Source organism: Heloderma suspectum, chromosome 1 (assembly GCF_057233095.1).
Source record: "Heloderma suspectum isolate Gila_16-S chromosome 1, 16-S_ref, whole genome shotgun sequence".
Taxonomy (NCBI): Eukaryota; Metazoa; Chordata; class Lepidosauria; order Squamata; family Helodermatidae; genus Heloderma; species Heloderma suspectum.
In genome coordinates, this window is record NC_139458.1 from 13,360,389 (window position 1) to 13,384,263 (window position 23,875).

A 23,875-nucleotide genomic window follows, 5' to 3' on the forward strand; every position below is an offset into this window, starting at 1 on the left:
CGGAACACGATCATAAAAGCCATGCTGGATCAGATCAAGGGTCTATTTAGTCCAGCATTTTGTTCACACAATGACTAACTAGCTGCTTGTAGGACACCCACAAGTAGGACATGATTGCAATAGCACCCTCCCACTTGCGTTCCCCAGCAACTGGTGTTGCATACTGCCTCTGATACTGGAGGCAGCATATAGCCTATAGCCATCCTGACTAGAAGCCACTGATAGCCTTATCCTCCATGAATTTGTCTAATCTCCTATTCAAGCCATCTAAATTGGTGGCCTCATGGAAGCAAATTCTAGAGTTTAGCTATGCACTGTGTGGAGACGTTCTTCCTTTTATCTGTACCAAGTATCCCACCAATCAGCTTCACCAATCTCTTTGGGTTCTACTATTAGGAGAGAGGGAGAAAAACATCTCCCTGTTCACTTTCTCCCACTTTCACTGCTACTTTCATTTGGTCAAATGGATGTTTTTGTTGCTCCACAGCTGTTGAGCAAGCCTTTACAGTTGATGGCTCACCGTGTTGCCCACTGGCTGTGCACGGCGGTCCATCATGTATACAATAAAACACCTTGTGTTTGTTCACAGAAATGAGCAGTACATGGCTGGTGAGCTGCACTTGGCCTAGAGGGTCAGAAGTTGTGCAACCTGTTATACAGGTAATGTAGCAAATCTGAAGAAGGCTTCTGTTAATGCCCTCTAATTCAGTGCTGGCCTCACCATGCAAGGCATCTAAGCTTGCTTATGGCAGTCTTATTTTTAGGTGAAGCAACCATGTGCAATCCGAGGGAGAGAGAGAGACCCCAGGATGCCTGTGCCAAGTCAACTCCTGGGGTCTGTCTTTATCCACATTTCTAGTATGACCAAGAAAAGTACACAGGGTAGATTTGTGCGGCCAGGGATGGACTTGGGACTGGTCATAGGGTTGGAAGAGACCTTGAAGTCATATAGGCCAAGGTTTTCTTCAGTGTCTTATTGGCACATATCTTGAGCATGCTTTTTATCTCTTGCATTCAAACTGAGATGTCAGAGCAGGTGATCTAGGGATTGATTTACACCACATTTTTATGCTGCCTCTGCAGAAAGCTTTATTGATTCTAGTTCTAAAATAGTTCAGTGCCCCCTTTTACGTGTAGAAACGGCAGACAGTTGTTTGGGTGTTGCCTTCTGCTTTGATGACTCCATGTTCTGCTCCAGTATAATTCAATTAAATAATGTGGCTGGTTGAGCCTAACTCCTGACTTGCTGACCTAGGGGTAATTATTTGTCCCCTGCATCTGCTACTCTCTGTGGCTACTGCCCTCTGCTACTGTGGCTGTCCCACAGCACAGCCATATGTGAATCATCATGGTGGCAGCCACACAGGCATTGCATGAGAAGGTGGCATTTCACATTAGGGTTTTGACAGCCATCAGGGCACTAGTGAAAAGCACAGGGAATAGAGAAGAGGCAGGCATTTGGAGTGCTAGCTGGGGACGTCTGGTGCAGCGCATAAAACCTCTCCTAGGTATAACCTGAGCAAGAGACAATAACACCTGCTTGTAGTCAAGCTGGGAGATTGCCATCTCCTTCCGCTTTGAAACAAATAGGAAATCTTTGTTATACTTTCCTTCCATGATTTACCCAAGTTAAGGGCATTTCCTGGAGATTTTTTTGCTAAGTGCTCCTGAGATGACTGAATTGTCACTAATGAGTAATCCTGTGCCCTATGTTCAGGATATTATTAAATACTGTAACTCTGCCTTCCGTTACTACATACATAAACATTTTTTACTAGGTGGGCCATGTGCCCTACTTTACAGAGGACAGTCCTCTGTTTGAAAGGCTGTCCAGTCTCAGTCTGGTTTAATGAGAAAGAACCATAAGAAGGGGAGAGCAGGAGCATTGAAATTGCCCATCAACAGTTAGCGCCTGGACAGCAGACTGAGCAATAGGTACGCAAGTAGTCACCTGGTCAAAGACTTCCCTGCTATGCTCAGATTGATCGCATTTCTATTTAAATTATTATTATTATTATTATTATTATTATTATTATTAAATTTATTAATCGCCCATCTGGCTGGTAACCCAGCCACTCTGGGCGATGTACAACATACAATAAAACAGTTTAAAACAATAAAATTCTACAGTAAAAACATTTTCTAAAATACCCTAACCCACCCCAAATGCCTGCCTGAACAACCACGTTTTTAATGCACGACGGAAGCTCATTAAAGAGGGGGAATGGCGGAGTTCCCTAGGGAGGGAGTTCCACAGAGTGGTGGCTACCACAGAAAAGGCCCTCTCCCTCGTCCCCACCAGTCTAGCTGTCCTGGCTGATGGGACAGAGAGAAGGCCATCCGAGGCTGATCTTGTTAAGTGGCCTGTCTGGTGTTGCTGGAGGCGCTCCTTAAGATAGGCTGGGCCGGAACCATATAGGATTTTAAAGGTCAAAACCAACACCTTGAATTTGGCCCGGAAAACAACTGGTAACCAGTGCAACTCCTTCAGCACGGGAGTGATGTGATCTTGCCAGCGGCTGCCTTTAATCAGGCGAGCCGCCGTGTTCTGTACCAGCTGCAGCTTCCGAACCGTCTTCAAGGGTAACCCCACGTAGAGCGCATTACAGTAGTCTAAACGAGAGAAGACCAGGGCATGTACTACCGATGGGAGCAGATGGTCGGGAAGGAAGGGGCGCAGCCGCCGTATCAGATGGAGTTGATACAGCGCTGTCCGGCTCACAGCTGACACCTGAGCCTCCATGGACAGCTGGGAGTCCAAAATGACCCCCAGGCTGCGGACCTGGTCTTTCAAGGGTAGCCGTACCCCATTCAACACCAGGTCAACATCCCCCAGCCTCCTCTTGTCTCCCACCAAAAGTACCTCGGTCTTGTCAGGGTTCAGCTTCAGCTTATTCCTCCCCATCCAGCCACTCACCGTCTCCAGACATTTGGACAGGGATTCTACGGCCAACCTTGGACAGGGATTCTACGGCCAAAATTATAACAATTATTTCCAAATATGCATCTATACATGTAGCATGTGCAAATGTTGTGCATATCAATATCTTCTTTTTGTCTTCTTCTTTGGTGATGCATAATCGGAACAACCGATTGGTTCAAAATTGGGAAAGGAGTATGACAAGGCTGCATATTGTCACCCTGCTTATTTAACTTATATGCAGAGTACATCATGAGAAATGCCGGGTTGGATGAATCAGAGGTCGGAATTAAGATTGCTGGGAGAATTATCAACAACCTCCGATATGCAGACGATACCACCCTAATGGCAGAAAGCGAAGAGGATCTAAAGAGCCTCTTGTTGAGGGTGAAAGAGGAGAGTTTTAAAGCTGGTTTGAAACTCAACATTAAAAAAACGAAGATCATGGCATCTGGCCCCATCACTTCCTGGCATATAGAAGGGGAAGAAATGGAAGCAGTGACAGATTTTACTTTCTTGGGCTCCAAGATCACCGCAGACGGTGACTGTAGCCATGAAATTAAAAGACGCTTGCTCCTTGGGAGGAAAGCTATGGCCAACCTAGACAGCATAGTAAGAAGCAGAGACATCACCTTGCCGACAAAGGTCCGTCTAATCAAAGCTATGGTTTTCCCAGTAGTAATATATGGCTGTGAGAGCTGGACTATAAGGAAGGCTGAGCGCCGAAGAATGGATGCTTTCGAACTGTGGTGCTGGAGAAGACTCTTACGAGTGCCCTGGACTGCAAGGAGGTCAAATCAGTCCATCCTAAAGGAAATCAACCCTGAGTGCTCATTGGAAGGACAGATACTGAAGCTGAAGCTCCAATATTTTGGCCACCTAATGCGAAGAGAAAACTCCCTGGAAAAGACCCTGATGCTGGGAAAGACTGAAGGCAAAAGGAGAAGGGGACGGCAGAGGATGAGATGGCTAGATAGCATCACGGATGCAATGAATATGAACTTGAGCATGCTCCGGGAGAGAGCGCAGGACAGGAAGGCCTGGCGTGCTATGGTCCATGGGGTCACGAAGAGTCGGACACGACTGAACGACTGAACAAAGTGGCCATGCCAGTTTTTACCTTTAAAGAAAAATCTGCTTCTTTTCAGGAATGGGCAAACTGTGGCTCTCTAGAATGATATTGTTGGACTACAACTCCCATTAACCCCTCTTTTGGCCATGCTGACTGGAGCTGATGTGAGTTGAGTCCAACAACATCTGGACAGACCAGGTTGTCCAGTTCTGCTTTAGATGCTCTATCATCCATTCTTTCTCTTCATATCCTCCACATTCTGCCTGTTGTATGTGCCTCACCTTTCAGGTAGGTTATGTAGGTCTGTTGGCTAACTCTTTGTGAAATGCCAAAGGAAGGAAAGCATTTTTCCTCCTAAACGCTTGTAGATCTTGAAGACTAAGTCCTTCCGAGAGAGCTCTGAGTGCAAAGCATTAGGGAGATTATATCCTCACCCCCACCCCGTTGGTGATGTAGAGTTCTAGAAAGGGAGTTCCTGACCTTCCTCATTTAAAAAGAAAACAAAACCTTTGTGAAATCTTGGGATGTTAGGGAAATTTTGAACTATAATGTGAAGAATAGCTCTCACCTTGGAGAAACTTGTCGAATTGACATGCTCTTGTAGTCTTCAGTCTTTCCAGACCACCTCTAATCACAACATGTAACATCTGATTCACATTTAACTTTTTACAGTCTATGTTTGTTGTCTGTCTGTCTTTCCAATGTGTGTCTGTCTTCTGTCTTCTCCTCTACAACAACTTAAGAAAGAAACAATGAAATGGTGATCCCATCAGAGTGCTTCCCAGCTGTAGGGAGAAGTCAGTGCAGAGGGAAAGGGCGTGCGGAAGTAGAACCAGATGCCATTGTTTGGGAGACTGAGTAAGGTAGATGACACGCTTTTGCTTTTGGGGGCTTCAAGTGTATTTCTCATGTGGAAAGTAGGTAAAATAAGTAGGTAAACAGCTGCACAACCTTTGAGAATCCTAAAAAGAGGAATAAGCTGTAAGTTTCTCACCATGCAGGAAGTTGAGCAGTGAACCGGCCTGTTGCTAGAAGCAGCATTCTTGATTATTAAACTTGTCTTTTAGTGAGGCTGTTTGTCTTGGCTCATGTCAACCCTGAGGCAAACTGGTGTTGGACTATATTTCAGATGATTTGAAGGAGATGTGCTTAGGGACAAAAGTGTGGACTTTTGCAATGGTCTTCACTAATTTTTAAAAGCTTCCTTCTGTTGCCAAGTCTCTCTCCCATGCCAGGAAGACATTCTGAAAGATGGTGTGTGTTTTTTTGGGTGTGTTGCCACATCTGTTTGCCCAGCACACTAATGGATCTTGAAGTGGTCCTTCTTGCACCTTGGGTAAATTTTGTGTTTAATTTTGTGTTTAACCTGGCATTACATATATATTGTGCAAGTGTTTGTTTTTCTTGTATAGCTCTTTAAAAAATGTTTATGAGGAATTTTGTGCATGTGGGCCCCACTGGCTCACCCCCAGGAATATCAAAATTCTTGGGGTAGGAACAATTCTGGTCCTTGCTGTGATTGACAGGCCTGTAGGGAACATAGGGAGCTGCTTTATTTGAGGACAAACTATTTGTTCATCTATCTCAGGGGTGGCCAGACTTCAGATTTATGGGATCCGAATTGGCTTTTTTGGCAGGACCTCAAGGACCCAAGTGTACAATTGTGTCTTGGGGTAGAACCAGTCGCAAAATGGTGGTCAGTTACCTACTGCATCCTTCCATGATCCTGAATATAGATGAACAAATCTACATCCAAGTTACTACTAGCGCAAGACTCTAAAACCTGGCAGAAAAGCTGCCCAAAGACTTGGTCAAAGGCAGTAAATAAATGCTGTAAATAAAAAATAAAATAAAAAAATATTTTACAGTAAATAAAAAAACATATTTTACAGATTTGGAACAATTAGTCTGGGACAGAAATTATTAATCCAACCTTCCCCAATTTGGTTCTCACCCAAAGTGTTAGACTATAGCTCTCATCACCCCCAGTAAGAAAGCCTTGTCTATCTACTGCAAATCATCTGGAGACCTACTAGATTTACTGGTAGATTCCAGTCTACCTAATGCCTGCCCCTGATCTACTCTGACTTACAGAATCTCGTGATGGTCTTAGGCATAGGTCTTTCCTACCACTTGTTATGCAATCCTTTTAACCAGAGATGCTAGCAATTGAACCTGGGGGAACTTCTACATGCAAAGCATTTGCTTTACCACTGAGGTGCAATTCCTCCTCTAGAAGGTACTTGCTGATGAGCTGAAGCCCTGAAACCATAATTACTCACCCACCCCTCCCCAAAGCTGAAAAATGGACTCTCAACATGTCCTTCTGAAAACAGGGGAGTCAGACTGTATCTCTTGGGCCAAGTTACTCCCATGCTAGCTAAGAAGGTGAAATTTGATGCATGCATTCTCTGAGGCACGTCTAGTAAATTAAAGGGAGATATACCCCAAGTATTTCCCCCAAATGATTAAGCGACTTCCAGGCCATCCAGAAAGCTGAAATGTTGTATGTGCATAGGCCAAGAAGATACACTTGGTTGGTTCTTGAAATTGCACGTGTTCCCCTTCTGTTCTCCCCCTGAAACAGCAAACTATGATTTGCCTTAAAGCAGGATAGAAGGGAGAGGCTTGCTACAGAGGACAAAGAGGAGTGTGCTAGTCTGGGATTTTGAAGCATCCCCTCCCTCCACTGTAAATCTTATTTCCCCCAGGTTTAAACATGCATGCAAAATAAGCACAGTGATGATTTACAACAGCAGTTATCAGTGATAACGTATGCTAAGCTAATTAATATCTGCAGTGGGACAGAACTTGTCAGAATTTGGGACAGAACTGTTTTTATTTTATAAATGAGTGGCTAATTGCTGTAGAGGGGCTAATTCGTTCTGTTTAGGAGCTTGTGGAGTTTCATTTTTGGTAGAAGTGGCAACCTCTCTCTCCTATATCCCCACCTGGCACTTTTTGTTGCTGGACCATCCTTTGTTTCTATAGGCAACCGCTCCAGAACAACTGTTGAGTTTCAGGCAAGCGTTGTTGCTTTAGCACACACGCTAAAGTTATCCGAGAGGATAGAACAAATACTTGAAATATGTTTCTGAAGTCTGTTCACGTTGTCTTGAACACACAGTTAAGTTGCCATCCAAATATTTAGGCTGAGCTTAGAAAACCATCCGTTCACAGTGCTGGAGACATTAGCCATCATCTCCTTAATTCACATTCCTTGCTGAAGTGCCAGCCCTTGCCAGATTCGTACACGTGGGCTGGGAGTTGGGTGGGGAGGGGCATTTTTGGAGTGAGCTGTCCCTCCGTTTTACAGTTAGAAAGGGAAAAACCACAGCAGATCTTAGCTGGTCTTCCCATAAACCAGGGGCTCTCAAAACTTCCGTCCTTAGGGATGCTTTCCACATGGATTTGTCTGTTGAGAGCACCTGCACAAATGCCCCTGCACAGTCCAGAGTTTCTATTTTTCAGCTTAACCCACCACACAGAGTTGTGTGAAGATAAAATATGATATGCCGAAAACATGTGAAACGGTGTAGTATTTAGAGCAGCCTTTCCCAATCTGGTGTCCTCCAGTTAGGTTGGGTCTGAAACTCCCACAGTTCCCAGTCATCTGGGAATTATGGGAGTTTCCATCGAACACATCTAGAGAGCACCAGCTGGGGAAGTCTGGGTTAGAGTGTTAAGCTTAGACCAGGAAGACTCGGGCTGAAATCCTTGCTCAGCCCCCGTCCCACAGAAACCTCACTGGATGACCTTAGGTCACTCAACACCTCTCAGCTTAACCTACCTCACAACTTGTTGCAAGGAAAAATGGTCATGGGGGGTTGTAGGACTTATTTCTGTCTAAACATGCATAGGGTTGCACCCTTAGCATGATTTACAAGGCTTAAACACTTGTAAAAAAATTTAAAGACAATAGCATGTACTTTCCTTATAGTTTTTCTTAAATTGAAAGTTAAAGTTTTTTTTAAACAAAAGTAGTGAAAACTGTTGACACACTAAGAAATTTTATCAACCCAAAGAAGAGTGTATATTATCTATTTATTTATTGCGTTTTTTCCTCACTTTTCAGACAATTATTATCTCCCAAAGTGGTTCACATTAGTCAAAAAGAGAGACACGCTCTGCCATCAGGCTTAAACAAACCCAAAAGGCAAGACACACAAGGAAAGGGGAGTGGAGGGAGGCCAGTTTTTCAAGGCCAGAACAAGGTGTTGAGCTATAAGCAGGCATTTAAATGCACTTTGGGCCAGGCTGATCTTCCCTTTCTGGTATTCTTTCTTGAATAGTGATTGGTGGCTATTTATCTGAGGAATGGGGTCAGAGCATTCTTTCCCCTTACTTCTGCAGTCTCAGGGCTACGAGCAGTTGGAGCTGAGTGTTGATAACCTCTCATCTATTTCAGCAGAGTTCAGCTCTCTTCCACTGAGGTTGTTGGGCTCACCTTCAGTTTCACGGCCACTAGTTGTTTGTTCCATTTCACACTGAGACATTTGTGTATTTCAGTTACATATATGATTCTCTCACATGCTTGCTTGGAGTAATTGCCTGACAGTCATGAATTACAACTCTGAAACTGCCAAAGTTGCCTAATACGGTATTTGTAATTGGTACCCATTTACTGTTACTGATGAACCTATGAAATGGAAAACTTTCCACGGAAAAATAAAGCACTCAAAAAATTTCTGCTCGATATCACTGATACCGCTCTGAACTCTTTGGGGGATGGACAGCATCAAAATGTAGCAATCCAATAATCTCATATAACCTGCTCTGAGATTGTTGTAGGAAATGCAGGAGACAAATGTGACAGGTAAATAATCTATTCCCTGTGCTGTCCTGCAGCTTTTATTTTCTTTGGGTAATTTGGAAAACTGCTTTTAAAAAAAGCGTGCAGTTGTAACAACGGAACTTGTTATCTTCATTATCTGAATCATAAGGAACATCTCGGTGTATTACACAACTACTGTTGAAAATATTTAATTTAATTTATTATATTTCTATACTGCCCCATAGCTGAAGCTCTCTGGCTGGTGACAAGTACAAAATTGCCTCCAGATGACCATGGCAGGAAAACATTTATAAATTGGAAAAGGGTTAGCACTTTTCTTCCCCTCCCTCTCAAGGCTGTAGCATAGCTGAAAGATGTGAGGCTAATAAGGTGCAATTATAAAGTCATTCCCAAAGCATTTTGGCCATCTTTATCAGGACAGTTTATTCAGCAGTTAGCTAGACACAAACTAAATCTACTTCTACTTGTACAGGACCGCTGCCTCCACGTGACGGCGTTATATGTGGTGTAATAGATGAAATTGTGTGCTAACTGCTGAACAAATTCCCTTGCTGAAAACAGCCGAAATGCATGGGAAATAACTTCTTGGATTATAATTGCATTTTATTGTGGCCTTGGCTCTTGCATTTTGCTACTTAAGGGTTGTATCCAATGTTAGTCTAACTTATGCCCCATTCATTTCAATTGGCCTACTCTACGTAGGACTAAGACTGCATACATCCCTACATTTTAATTCTGCCCTTTTTTCCAGGGAGCTCAGGGTGGTGAACATGGTTCCCTTCCCCTGTCTTTTATTCTCACAACAACCTTATGAAGTAGGCTGGCCTTGGAGATAAAGATCAGCCCAGGGTCACCCAGCACACTTCAGTGCTGAGTGGAGATTTGAACCCCTTGAAATCCAATGCCTCTTTTTGGAATTTCAGCCTCCACTTTTACTTCCTATGGTGTATTTGTGCCGCAGATTCAGGTATGAGTGGGCGATACACATTGTTCTAGGCTGTTGACTTTTGTGGACGTTTGCAATACTGCATTCATGTGTTTCTGGGCAAAATATAGAGCGCTGGTTCTTACCTTTCAAGCCTTACATGGTCTAGGTCCAAGGTACCTTAGGGAGCGCCTTCTCCCCTACGTCCAAGCTGCCACCTAAGGCCCTCTGAGGGCTAACTGCTGCGGCTGCCCAAAGTGAGATCATAGAATCCTAGAATAGTAGGGTTGGAACCATCAAGTCCAACCCCTTGTTCAATGCAGGAATCCAAGTCAGAGCATCCCTGACAAGTGGCTGTCCAGCTTCATCTTGAACACCTCCAGCGTGGGAGAGCCCACCACCTCCCCAGGTAATTGGTTCCATTGTTGTATTGCTTTGACAGTCAGAAAGTTTTTCCTGATGTTCAGCGGGAATTATTCCGTGTCCTGCACTCTGCGATGATGGAGAAGAGATCCTGGCCTTCCTCTCTGTGACAACCTTTCAAGTACTTGAAGAGCGCTATCCTATCTCCCCTCAGTCTTCTCTTCTCAAGGCTAAACATGCCCAGTTCTTTCAGTCTCTCCTCATAGGGCTTTGTTTCCAGTCCCCTAATTATCTTTGTTGCCCTCCACTGAACCCTCTCCAGTTTGTCTGCATCCTTTTTAAAGTGCGGTGCCTAGAACTGGACACAGTACTCCAGATGAGGCCTAACCAGTGCTGAGTAGAGGGGAACTAGTACTTCATGAGATTTGGAAGCAATACTTCTATAAGTGCAGCCCAAAATAGCATTTGCCTTTTTTGCAGCAATATCACATTGTTGGCTTATATTCAGCTTGTGATCGACAACAATTCCAAGATCCTTCTTGCTTGTAGTGTTGTTGAACCAAGTATCCCCCATCTTGTAATTGTGCATTTGGTTTCTTTTTCCTAGGTGCAGAACTTGGCATTTATCCCTATTAGATTCCATTCTGTTGTTTTCTGCCCAGTGCTCCAGCCTATCAAGATCCCTTTGAATTTTGTTTGTCTTCCAAAGTATTAGCGATCCTGCCCAATTTTGTGTCATCTGCAGATATGATCAGCATTCCCTGCACCTCCTCCTCCAAGTCATTAATACAAATGTTGAAGAGCACTGGGCCCAGGACTGAGCCCTGCGGTACCCCACTCGTTACCTCTCCCCAGTTTGAGAAGATCCCATTGATAAGCACTCTTTGAGTCCGATTCTGTAGCCAACTGTGGATCCACCTGATCGTTGTTTCATCTAGCCCACTTTGAGCTAGTTTGCTCATCAGGATATCATGGGGCACTTTGTCGAAAGCTTTGCTGAAGTCAAGGTATATTATGTCCACAGCATTCCCACAGTCCACAAGGGAGGTGACCTGATCAAAAAATGAGATCAGATTCATCTGGCAGGATTTGTTCTTGACAAAGATTGGCAACCACATGCCAGAGGACCTTTTCCTTTGCTGCCCCTCACTTGTGGAATGATCTGCTGGTTCAAATGCGTCTGCTGACTTCTTTGAAGGTTTTTAAGCAGGCATTAAAGACTCTATTATTCCGGCAGGGTTTCCCTTTTTAGAACTTGTGTTCCTTTTGCTGAATTTTGTATACTGTTTTTAAGCTGTGCTGTTTTAAGCTGTGCTGTTTTAAGCTGTGCTGTTTTAAGCTTTGTTTTATTGTTGGATTTTTAAAGAAATATTTTAGTTCAAAATTGTTTTTAGTTATATGTTGTTTGTATATACTGTCTGTATGCTTTTATGTAAATGGTTTTTAATCTTTGTATATTGTATTTTAATGTTTTAACTTTTGTAAACCTCCCAGAGAACTTCGGCTATGGGGAGGTATACAAATGTTGTGGTTGTGGTTGTGGTTATGGTTGTTGTTGTTGTTGTTATTATTAATGTGTGCAAGTTGTTGTGCTTATATTCCCAGAAGGCCAGAGCAGCTGTGCGTTTAAAGTAAGGGTGGGGAATCTTGGCTCAGGGTCCCAATCTGGCCCTCTGGGATTCCCCAGGTGGCCCCCTGCCCCTGGCCTCACTCACTTTCTCCCTACCGGTATGGTATTTCCCTTGTCAGTTTTGAGCAGTTTCCCCCCATTCTAAAAGGCTGAAATGCCTCCCCAACACTTAGCTATTGGCAGTAAGTGCTTTAAGATGCAATATGCTGGTATTTTTTGTATTTTTGGCCCTGCCCCTTGGCCTTCCGCCCCACCCACCACTGGAATGCAGCCCCCAGGATCTTCTCCAAAACTGAATTGGGCCCTTGGGCTGAAAGAGGCACCCCACCCCTGGTTACAAGCTCTTAAAAGGTTCCTCAAGTATGCTTTTCCCATCACAGTCATCTTGTCCGTGGGGCAAAGCGCACATGTTGGATGGTATCCCTCTTCCAAACTCTGCAAGCATAGAAGCCCTCCCCTTTCTGGAATATTGTCACTCTACCAAAAGACGCAAGATGACACCTGTTGTGGTCATATCCTATTGTTGAAAGAGGGCCCTATTTATATCCTTAGTTCACAGGAGTGAGGGGTTGTGGGGGAGAAAGACACATGGCTGTGAAATACACAAGACTGTCTCTCTTGGGGCAAACCAGGCCTACAGAATGACTCATGTACTGGGGATTTTCAGGGAGGCAGCTGTGTCATGCCGTTGGAACAAACTCTTTCCAGGAGCTTGTCTAGCTGAGACCAGCTATTTGATATCAAACTGGCTGTGCGGCCAACCGGTTTTCCCCATTCCCATTTTAAGGCCTGGAGAATTTAGCCAACAATGCAGATGTAACTATTTGTTCTGGTTGTAGCGTTAGCGTGCGGTCTGGGTGAAAAGAGACCGCAGTGTAGTTCAAACAGGGCTTGCCTCAGCCAGACAACAGGGAAAAAAATAAACAACCTTTTCCTCTTTTATTTAGATTCCACACCCATAGATGCACATACACGCCATCCCTCTGATGAATCTACTGTGGTAGTGGGAAGTGGGAAAGCACAAATGTACCTAGGCCCTTGACTCACCCAGTCTCTCTGCTGTTATGTTCCAGCACAACTCTGCCTGTGACCTTTTACTTCTCTGCCCCCTCAGTTTGCTTGAGGTCTCCTGCTCACTTGAGCGACTTCTGCCCGTTCTCCGTTGCTGCCTCTTAGGCCTCAAACTGTCTCCCCCCTGCCCCACCGAACTCCTGCATCTGGCTACTTCTTTCCTTCAACAAAACCTGCCCTTTTCTGTGAAGCCTTTGGGTTCATCTTGTAGTCCTGACCCCCAAATGAAACAGAAGTTAATACGTGTCACTGCATTTGCTCACATTTTTACCAGTGCTAGCTAGGGATGTACGAGAAATTCGTTTCAGTTCATTTTTGATCAGGATTTACCCAGTTTACATCTTCTGGACCAAACTCAGGTACAATCTGCCATTGAAGACCGTGCTTTTCCAAGCTTGATGGGAATTGTAGTCCAATCAATCCGGAGGGCACCAGCTTGGAGAAGGCTGCTTTAAAGTATCATGTAAATTGATAGCTCTACATACATAAGAATCAGACTTGAGCAGTTGAGGTTCGACTTCAAAAATTGTTTTTATTGGAAGAAAGGATGTTTTTATTGGAACTCGGCAGGTTGTATGTTGTGAAGTTGCAGCTTAGGTGAGGGAGGAGGTGATGTATTCTCCCTCTCTTTACTTTTTAATGCAAAATGTTAAGTTAATTTACAAAACTAGATTGATGAGAATACATATTGAAAATAACCATAAATACAAAAAAATGATGTGCATAATTTAAATATATTCTCACATTGCTGTAAATAGAATTTCAACATAATGCAAGAAGAGCCTGGCTGGATCAAACCAAAGGCCCATCTGGTTCAGGATCCTGCCAGTGGCCAACCAGTGGCCAACCAGATGCCTCTAGAAAGCTGACAAGCAGGACAGGAGACAGCAGCCCTCTCCCGTCGTTGTCCCCCAGATGTATCTCCATGTGTTTGTCGAGCCCCCTTTTAAAGTCATCTAAGCTAATGGCTATCACCATATCTCGTGGCAGTGCGTTTCTTAAGTTCCATGCCGGCTGTAGGCTTTCGAAGGCCTGTGGCCAAAGGGCCCCCTCCTTCAGTGGGTCTACCTTCTCACTGCCATTGCCACCAGTTGATGTTGCTCCTCTTCCTCATCATTGCTACCATTTGTCTGCTTGACAGACAAAGAGCCAGGAGGCTGTGGCATCTCCTGCTCCTGCTTCTCACCGCCTACGTTGTCTGGGCCAAAGCTAGAGGCAGGTGAACTAGCAGGTTTCAATGGGGAAGAAGAGGAATAACTCCAGGGGGCTCTTGTCAGTGGGCCCCTACTGGTGTGTGAACCCTGGGTAAGGGCCCAACCATGCCTACTGCTGTTGCTAGCTCTGCATAAGTTAATCATGTGTTGTATGAACAAGTACTTCCTTTCATTTGGACCTTTCAAATGATCACTTCCAAATGATCCAATGATCACCAGTCACTTTCACTGGACAACCCCTATGTATGTATGTTTATGTATTCACATTTGTGTACCACCTTATTTGCCACAAAGCCACCAAGGCAGTGTACAACAACGTAAAACAATAACACCTTAAAACGATAAAAACCCCAAAGAACATATAAAACAGCAAAACATCAAAATTTTAAACATTCTAATATTATGGGAGAGGGAGAGAGAGTTCTCTCTCTCCAGATCACGTCTTATTTTGTAAACCCCTTTCATGTCACGCCTCCCCCACTAGTCATGTAAGAATTAGCTGTAAAAGCCAATAAACTGGTTTCAGGCTTCACCTCTGTAGAAAATAGCACACACCATTGGCTGAAAGCGGGTGGGGGTCTTATGACGGATCTCAGGCACAGGCTGTATCTGGGTCTTTTGTTGCCCTTGGTGGGGTGCCACCCAATTGCCAACTCAAGTGTTAAAGTTGTCTTATCTCTCCTGTCCACACAAACCTATGTTATCTTGAAGATGTGTACATTTGGGGCAAACACCTTTAACATTTTTGCTTCTCTTTCCCCAAAGCGCCATTGAGGCAACTGTGAATAGGCACTCTTGTGGCTCTTCTGAACTTGGCCATACGGCCTGCTGTCCAGAACTAGCAAGTTGGTGGAGCTTTCTTTGCTCTAGCTTCTAAATCGCTCTGGCTGTCTATTGGAACCATGTGTCACATGCGATCCTCTCTCCATCCTTTTTTTTTTTGCTACCAAGATTTAGCAGTTGATCCTAAGTGTGTGCAAATCTGCTTGCTTTCCATAGGTATGTTCTAAGCTCTATATGTAGATTTCTGTCATCCTAGAATCTAGCTGTCCTTCATAAAATCTGGATTTCCAACCTGGACAAAGTTGGTTCTCTTTCCTCCCCCTGCCCCCCATTTTCCCCTAGGTCAAAGTGGTGGATGTTGACGTAGTTGGTAATAGCCTGAATACATGTAATCATATATTTCAAAAGTTTTCTTCCTTTTGAAATCCAGTCTAACCAGCTTGTTGTGACCTTTCTCTGAAGCTAGTTGTTGCTGTTTTATTTCTTAACTTTGTAGATCAGGGGTGAGGAGTGTTTTGTATGTTGAACCAACCTTTATGACAGCCCTCCCTGACCTGGTGCCCTACAGATGTTTTGGACTACAACTCTCATCATCCCCAGCCATTGGCCATGCTGGCTTAGGCTGATGAGGGTTGTGGTCTAAAAAATCTGGGGGGTGACAGATTGGGGAAGGCTACTTTACAAAATGGGCCATTTCTCCTATCCCACTTATCCAGAGTAATTAACAGACACTTCTTGGAGAGGGGCTGCCCAGATCCACCGCTCTGGCTGCCCATTGACAGAACAGCTACACAATTAGTAGAATCACAAGGAATGGCCTTTGATTGTCACTTGGCTGCCCAGGCCGGAATGCTCCCCTTTATCTATCCCTCTAAAATATGAGTGACCAGCCTCAGTTTGTCATGACACAAAAGGAAAAGGGATTGGGAGGGAGGAAAAAAAACAAAACAAAGCTCAGGCACCAGTTCTTCGTTTCAAAGTTTTGCACTGTAGTGTAATATGAGAAATGCCCCTCAGATACAAGCTCATTGACCTGGTTCACACAATTACAAGCCACCGTGTTTAAGCCACAGTGATTGTGCAAACCGGGCCTGTTTCCCTGGGCGGGCTGCTTTCTTTCCTCCTTGTTGTTGTAAGTCTTGCGGAAGCCCCCATCACAGGCTTTTTAAGGGGCTTTCTTGAGAGAAGAGTAACCAGGTACTGTGCACGTTCAAAGTGCTATAGAGTTGCTATCCATCTATTTCTAAGCTTCAGTGCCTGAGTGGATATGCTAAATACAGACATTTTTGGAGGGGGGTGGGTTCTCCATGGTAGCAGAAGGATTCCTCCCCTTGCAGAAGAGGCAGAGGGGTCAAAGTGACTTGACTTGCTCCTTCCCAAGCCTCCAAAACTGTAGCGGTTTGAAGAAGGCATGTGTGCCCAGCCCTCAAATTGCCAAGAATGTTTGTCACAGCAGAGTTAAGTGCCTTTTGTGGCTGGGGCCACAGCTCGGGCAAGTAGCTGCATGGGGAGGAGGAGAGGGCAGGGCAGGGAATGCAAGCATTATTCTTTGCCCAACCCAGTCTCTTCCCCCATCCCCCCAGCAGCTCATATTTTCTGGGGAGCTTTGCTGAAGCCTCTGTTGTTGGCGACTGGGAGGAAGTGCCCTCCAAAGGGTCCTTCCCCCCTTGGCAGCTGCTTGAGAAGAAGGTTCGGTGGGGTGGACCAGACTTCTGATTTGGCCACTGTCACACATGCCTTAGTTACCCTGTTTGGACTACTGTAACATGCTCTATATGGGGCAGCCTTCAAAAACTGTTCAGAAACTTCAGCTGGCCAGGATGCTGTGGCCGGACTGTTGACTGGGGCTGGTTATAGGGAGCACGTGATTCCCTTATTACAATAGCTTCACTGGCTACCATTCTGTTCTGGGCAAAATTCAAAGTGCCCTATAAAGCCTGACATGACTTGGAACCAGGCTACTTGAAAGACCACTATCAGGGTTCCCGTTATGACTAGAACCCCCTGAGCAGCTCCTTAAGGGTCTCTTGCCTCTAGAGTCCCACCTTCCTTTTTTTAACCTTCCACTTCCCAATAATGTGGGGTTTAGGCTGTAGATGTCAGATGACTCAGTACTTCAGACACTTGCATTTTAATCGCAACAATTTACTAGTAAATTAAAGCAAGCAAATTACAACTAAAAGTATTTACAGAATAGACCTAAGTGTTACAAAAGGCATTAAGAAAAAATAAAAGTTGCAAAAACGCAATTTTGTCTACCCCAGCTGTGCTTAGACTTCTCCAGGCTACTCTCTCCAGGCTCTGGTCTCCCTCTCACTGGCTATCTATCCCTTATATCTAGGCTGACCATATTTCCTTGAGACAAAAACGGGATATTAGGTTGACAAAAACGGGATGGGGTTATATGTAATATTCCGTATTCATGAAAAAGTGAGACGATAACAAAAATTTTATTAGAGAAAGAATCTCTATGGGCGGAATGATGGTAGAAATAACAGTAAGACTCACCCTCCTGGCTCCCACACGCTGAATGGGGATTAGCGACCACCTCTTGAATTCCCCGCCATTGCAGACAAGCAAGGGGGTGGTGTCTGATCATCACTAGCTCAAGAAGCCTGGCCCTGACTGAATCAAGGAAATGGAACTTCCTCTTTCATCACACTAGTAGTTTTACTGCACACATTGATTAGCATAGAGCCTTATGATAAACGCATTCAGGTTTTTACAAAAAATTAAAAACGGGACAAAATTGACATTTATATTAAAATGACGGTTGGGAAATATGAAAAAAACAGTACTGTCCTGTTTAAAACGGTATGTATGGTCAGCCTACTTATATCCCCGCCTTCCCCCAGACCGAAAGTACTGTGTCAGACCTGGAGAAATGAAACCTAACTCAGGAAAATGAAACTTAACCAGGGAAATGAAACTACTCCTCTCAAGGATACCCCCTCCCAACAAAAAACTCCTGGCCTCTAGGCCTGATGTTTTTCTTTTCCTTGCCTCTGTAGCCCTCAAATATTCACAACCACCTTCTCCCATATGAACCTGCCCTGGTTTTAAGATCTTCCAGGGAGGCCCTTTTCTCTTCTCAATGGCCGCTCCCAAGTTCTAGAAACCCCTGCAGAGTGAGGCTAGGTTGGCCCTCTCTGCTGTTCTTCCACCAGCAAGCAAAGACATTTTATTTCACGCAGGCCTTTGGCAGATGAGCTGGTCTGCTGCTGAAGGGGTTTCAAAATTGCCTGGTGCTGTTTGTTTATTTGATGGTTGTGTTTTTAATTGTATTTTAAATGTATTTCTTTTTAGGCTATGTTTTAATTAAGATTTTGTTTTCATTTGGTTCATATTGTTAGCTGCCTTCAATGCCATTCTTTGGCAGAAAGGCGGGATATAAATTAAATAAATAGAAATAAATAATGAGTGGGGCGAGCAGAGGGAGGATGTGCAAGTTAGCAAGAGGGGAGGAATGTAGGTGGAGTGGAGAGAGTGAAAGCAAGCATGAGAGATGGGGAAAAGAGGGTGAGGGGCCAGGGTGTAAAAGAAGGATTGGGAGAGACATGGGGGAAGAGAGTGGCTAGGAGAGAGAGAATGGGTGAAAGAAAAGGCAAAGGTTTTCCCCACCTGCCAAGTTCCCCTCCACCTTTCTGTGAATTTTCTTGTGTCACCAATTGTCCCAATCGCTGAAATAGCCACTCTACTGGAACCTTCCACCTATGCAAAGTATTTCTTCCTTTACCCTTAATAAACAGGTTAATTCCCCCCCTCCCCATTAGTCTCACGTTTCAGTAGAAAATGTGAGACTGATGTGGCAAGCTGGGTTGCTTTTTTAATGTTTTAATTTGTTAAGGCATCAATATTTACACTCAGGTGGTTTCCCTCTTTCAGCTGTGAAAGCTGTGTGGAGCTGTTGTTTGTCCGGGGGGCTGGGAACTGCCAAGAGTGCGACACCCCTTTGCGGAAGAGCAACTTCAGAGTGCAACTCTTTGAGGACCCAGCTATTGACAAGGAGGTGGAAATCCGGAAGAAGGTGTTGAAAATGTGAGTGTCGGAAAACCCCGAATAAGAGGTTTTGTTGTTCTGCTGTTCAAGGTCGGATTCTTTTTAGCTGTGTTTATGGAAGGGGTCTGTTTAAACTGTATGCAAAACGTTTTTATTTCAGATCTCCAGAAATACAATATATCTATATATGAAGGTATCTTTTCATGGAGAAAAAAACAAAGATTACAACTGTTTTTAATTATTTCATCACCGGCGTGTTCTATACAAAGCCTATTATTATTGTTATTTTTACATCACAGATTTGCACATAAAGTAACACTGCATGTAATGATCCTCCTAGTTCTTCAGACTGGAGACATAGAGCCTTTGTCCTTGGCCGGATGTACCGGAGATTTAAAATCTTGATAGTTAAAGTGCAGACATTTTATGTTAAAGGATTCCCTGAAAGCAACCTATTGGTCAAAATGTATAGAATAGTTAGTGTACTTTTTTTTTATTTTTAACCAGCACTTATTGTTGAACAGGTTATTTAAAAAAAAATACAGCTCTAACTGCTTGATTGGCATATATACATTGTTGTGTCTGCAGATCTGCACATTTTCAAGCCGTGTTTACATACTCTGTATTCTTTATAGAATAAATAGTATTTGGCATTTCACCCTTCTTCGCGTAAGCATTCTATAATGTCTTGCACATGGATGGCATCGTATTAGCAGTATTAGTGTCATCGCCACCGCAGAAGCACTTATTCTTTAGACTCTGACTGATGAGAAATTATGAGTGTTATTCTTGAGGCCAAACAACTGTTATCAGAACCAGCCTCCTAGGGGTGAGAACTGGTGCCAGGGATGTGATAGTGTTCAAGCCATGCTGCCCTGGGAATAAGGTGAATGATGCATCCAATTCAAATTATAGTATTCTTAGAGATTAGTGTGTATTTAGGTAGATATGGTACTGCATTTAGTACCTTACTATCCCTTGATGTTATGGGAGAATTTTTTTCACTACCTGCTGACTTGCTCAAGAGTTCTGACCCAGTCACTTTAGATAAGCTCTGGGTGCCTGGATTCTCAGGAAAAATGATGTACCATCAGAAGTTGTTGGCTTGGATGTATGCAAATCTATTTTTTGTTTTTATTGTCTCTTCTCCCAAAGATACAATAAAAGAGAGGATGACTTTCCCAGTCTAAAGGAATATAATGATTTCCTGGAAGAAGTTGAAGAAATTGGTAAGTCCTAATGCTTGCATATTTGATGTGTTGAACGCTTTTATCTCCTGAAGGCCTCATAGAATGTTATAGAGAAATCTCTCTTAACTGGTCTTTATTGTGATACCCAATGGTTATCTAATTACTTTCTCCTTACATTTTTAATCAGGAGCCCTTCAATTGGAGGGGCGTATCTAGGTAATAAACATCTCTGGCTGTCAAGGTTGGAGGAGGTGGCGTGTAGCGCATACAGCTAAAAGAGAAAATGCTTTGTAAGGACATTGTTCGTGCTGCAAAAGGGGGGTAAAGATCGAATAAAAGAGCAGGGAGGAGAGTAACATTCAGATTCTTAATCTGTGCATCTATTGGCTTTATTTTCCGTGACAGAAGCCATATGGCCCCCTTTTCATCCTCTCACTACTTCAAGTACAGTAGCTGGGAGTGCTTTGAAGCATTTGACCTTACATACCATTTTGGCAATGTTTTTGTGGTGCTAATGCAGGGGGAGGAAGGTTTAAGAACAGGCCTGGATCTCTCTCTCTCTCTTGTTGGATTTCAGGCCTGCATATGCAATAGCCTGAGGGGTTCAAGATTTGTGGGCACTCATAATTTTGGAGGGTGGGTGGGAGAGTGGCCACAGAGCTTGAATACATGGGTGAGAGAGGAGCATTCTACAAACCAGCCAGTGAGAGGAATGAGGCAAATTCTTTGCTTAGGGAGGGTGGGAGCGTGTAAGGTGAAAAGTTGGCTGTAGTTCTTAATGAGGGCAAGAACTTCTGGCTAGAGCAGGGGTGGCAACTTTTGGCCTTCTACTGAGTGGCCTTCTACTAGACAGACCCTTGGTCCATCTAGCCCAGTGGCTCTCCAAGGTTTCAGGCACCAGCTTTTCCTGCCCTACCTGGAGATACCAGGTAGGGCAGAGCCTGGTCATCGTAGGATAGAAAGGCTGGGGTTGATGAAGTAAGGCTGAGCAGGCTGGAGGGTAAGCTGACAAAGCTGCCAGTAGAGAAGCAAGTACAGGCAGCACTTTGGCCAAAAGATGGCTTGGTCAGACTCTGAGGAGCCATATCAGACTCAGAGGCTTTATAAGGCCAGGTGAAATCCCACTGGCCCCTTCTGTTAACGGATGACTGGTGAGTTGGTGACCTGCAGTACCTTCTTCTGGCCATCTGCATTGATGGCGCTGAAGAAGATTGGATAGAAGGCCAGTGGCTCCCTCTTCTGGTGAGGTGAAACAGCGAACAAGGTAGCTGGGACTGGGCACCCAACGTTTTGGTCTGAGTCGTGGGCTGCAGCAGAAGAGGAAAACCAGCATAGTTCCAGAAATGTAGCCTACTACTGCAGATACAGTTTTTGCATCCCTCTTCTGCCTGCCTCCTTACACAGTGGCTTGGACAACTCTTCCTTTCATTTTGGAGCATTTTTTTTCTTTCACCAGAAGGAAAGTCAGAAGGTTTTGCTGTAATCTGGCTTTTCAGAAACTTGAACTGGTATCCAAATAGAATTAAACCTTTCAGGCCAAGCTTTGAAAACAATGGACTTCTTGTATTATATTTTGACAGATGTCTAAAGGCAGGCCAACATGTAAACCAGCCAATGAGAGATGGACAAGGAGATAAAGGATGGTCACGTACTAGTCTACTTCCGTTCTTTCTGGCTCCTCTGCCCCCCAACCTGTTAAGGCCTACTGGCAGGTTCTGTTTGGAAACGTACATTGTGCTTCAGTGTGAGCACAAATGAGAGACTTCTCTGAATTCTTCGCAGCCATCTGCACTGTGTATCACATTTTCCTGTAACATAACAGGACCTGCTTATATGAACAGGGCAGTTTCTGTAATAGCCTTTCCATGAATGTGGAATGGCTTCCCTGAAGAGGTTTGTGAGGTCCTCTCTCTTATGGCTACAACTTTTAATTGGACAGATAAATAGATTAAAAACTCTGGATTGATTAAAAAGGTGCCCTGATTGATAAAGGAACAAATTTTAAAGTTATTATTTAGAATACAAACGCTTATTTTAAAAAACTGCATATGGCAAGCACCATCTTAGAAGAGGCATTCTCCCTTCTCTCGCACGCTAGGACAGAAGTCTCTTCTGAGATGATGCTGAGATGATGCTGTGAGTGGTGGTGCGTGTGCTGTGTGTGTGTGTGTGCGTGCGTGCACGCACGCGCGCGTATTTAAAACCCTGGAGGAAGTTTGAAGACAAAGTCCTTTTAATATCTCATGTTGGAACTTCCTGTATTTGCAATGGCATCTGCTGTCAGGACTCAAGCGTGCAGCAGGTCTTGCACAGGTGTCTGGAAGGATGCTATGCAGAGTTTCAGCGTATGCGCCACCACTTGGCTCTGGCTAAAGGATGGGCTGCACAGAAGCCAGCCAGCACAGCTGAAGAAATTTCTTGTCCTCAATAAGCTGGAGTGGGTCAGGTGTCAGTCCCTGACTCCTAAACTCTTTTATTTGTGGTTATTTCTATTTTTCTAACCTTGTCAATGGCCCTGAAATCAATTTTGATTAAAGGGATTATAAAAACATTTTAGATAAGTTTTTTAACAGAGAAAAGTATCTGGGTCAGGCTTGCTTGTGTAGCTGAGTTCTTGCTAGCAATAGATCACCTTTTCCATCCTCCATTTATGCCTTTCTCCTGCCCCACCTTCAACTGGGAGGGGGCATAGCTCAGAGGCAGAGCATTGGCTTTGCATGCAAAAGGACCCAAGTTCAATCCCCGGCATTTTCAGGGAGGGCTGGAAAAGATCCTTGTCTGAATCCCTGGAGAGCCGCTGCCAATCAGTGTCAACAGTGCTGGGCTACATAGACCAGTGGTCTGACTTGGTCTAAGACAGCCTCCTACGTCGCATATGTAGGCTGACAGTGGAGTATTCATAAACACTGCTGTGTGGGATAGGTGGGGAGGGAATGTGTCTCTATGAAATGTGTCTCTATGAAATTGATATAACCCAATTTTTAAAATAATCATATCATAAAACTGGCACTCTCGTATTCTGTTGCAAGTGATGTCTGTCTGTTTTCACTGGAAGGCTCCAAAATCAAAGCCTGTGTTATCCAGCAAATAATGAAACAGAAAAATCCTAGGGTCCCCCAAGCCCACCCCTCTCCCATTATTTCTAAGCTGTCCACCTATAGGTTGCCCAGGCCTTCTTTGACATCAGAGTACCTAAGCCAATGAGGTCAGGGGAGATGGGTGGATGAAGACATTTTGGGCCAGAGAACATGAAGCAGAATGCAGGACCAATGTGGGAGGTTTGATGCTCTGGATTATGGGCTGCAAATAAGCTAGTTAAAACATGTCTGTAACATTTAGAAAATTAAGATGAACTCTAGCCCCTGTCTTCCTGCTTACTGAAAAATTCAGTGAACCTTCAGGGGCTTGCTGGTTGACCGGTACAGTTGACTTAATAAATTGTATCATTCGAATTTGCATCTTTTGTACTCAGATCACTGCGTTTTTAGTAGCAATTGTAACAACAGGTTGGTATTAGATGGGGATTATAGGAACAATTGCTTTACAACCAGAATAAACTAGAAAATGTAAATACATGTATGTGTAGAATTGTACATGAGGTGTATAATTACATCTCTAAATTGGGTGGGTGTTTAGTTACAGAATTTAGAATTTCTGGTGATGGAAACTGAGTGTTAATTTTAAGGCAAGGCTATTTTAAGGAAATGTTACCCATGAATAAAGGCAACAATTGTCATGGCTGTTGTTAATATATAGCTTTGTTCCTCTTCTTCTCTGCAATTTTAAAAATGTTCATACAGTGTTCAACCTGACCAACAACATTGATGTGGAGAATACAAGAAAGAAAATGGAGATGTACCAGAAGGAAAACAAAGAAGTCATTCAGAAAAATAAAATCAAGCTGGTTAGTTGC

The 23,875-nt window shown here is 44.0% G+C and overlaps 1 protein-coding gene across 3 annotated transcripts in view; it reads left to right on the forward strand.

Moving 5' to 3' along the window:
• MNAT1 (MNAT1 component of CDK activating kinase) overlaps window positions 1–23,875 on the forward strand; it is a 166,221-nt gene that overhangs the window by 33,596 nt on the left and 108,750 nt on the right. For all 3 annotated transcript variants that reach the window (XM_084836546.1, XM_084836537.1, XM_084836555.1), the window contains 3 exons: window positions 18,659–18,811; window positions 19,928–20,001; window positions 23,763–23,866. In XM_084836546.1, coding sequence (XP_084692672.1) covers window positions 18,659–18,811; window positions 19,928–20,001; window positions 23,763–23,866 — 331 coding nt within the window. The remainder of the gene's footprint in view (window positions 1–18,658; window positions 18,812–19,927; window positions 20,002–23,762; window positions 23,867–23,875) is intronic.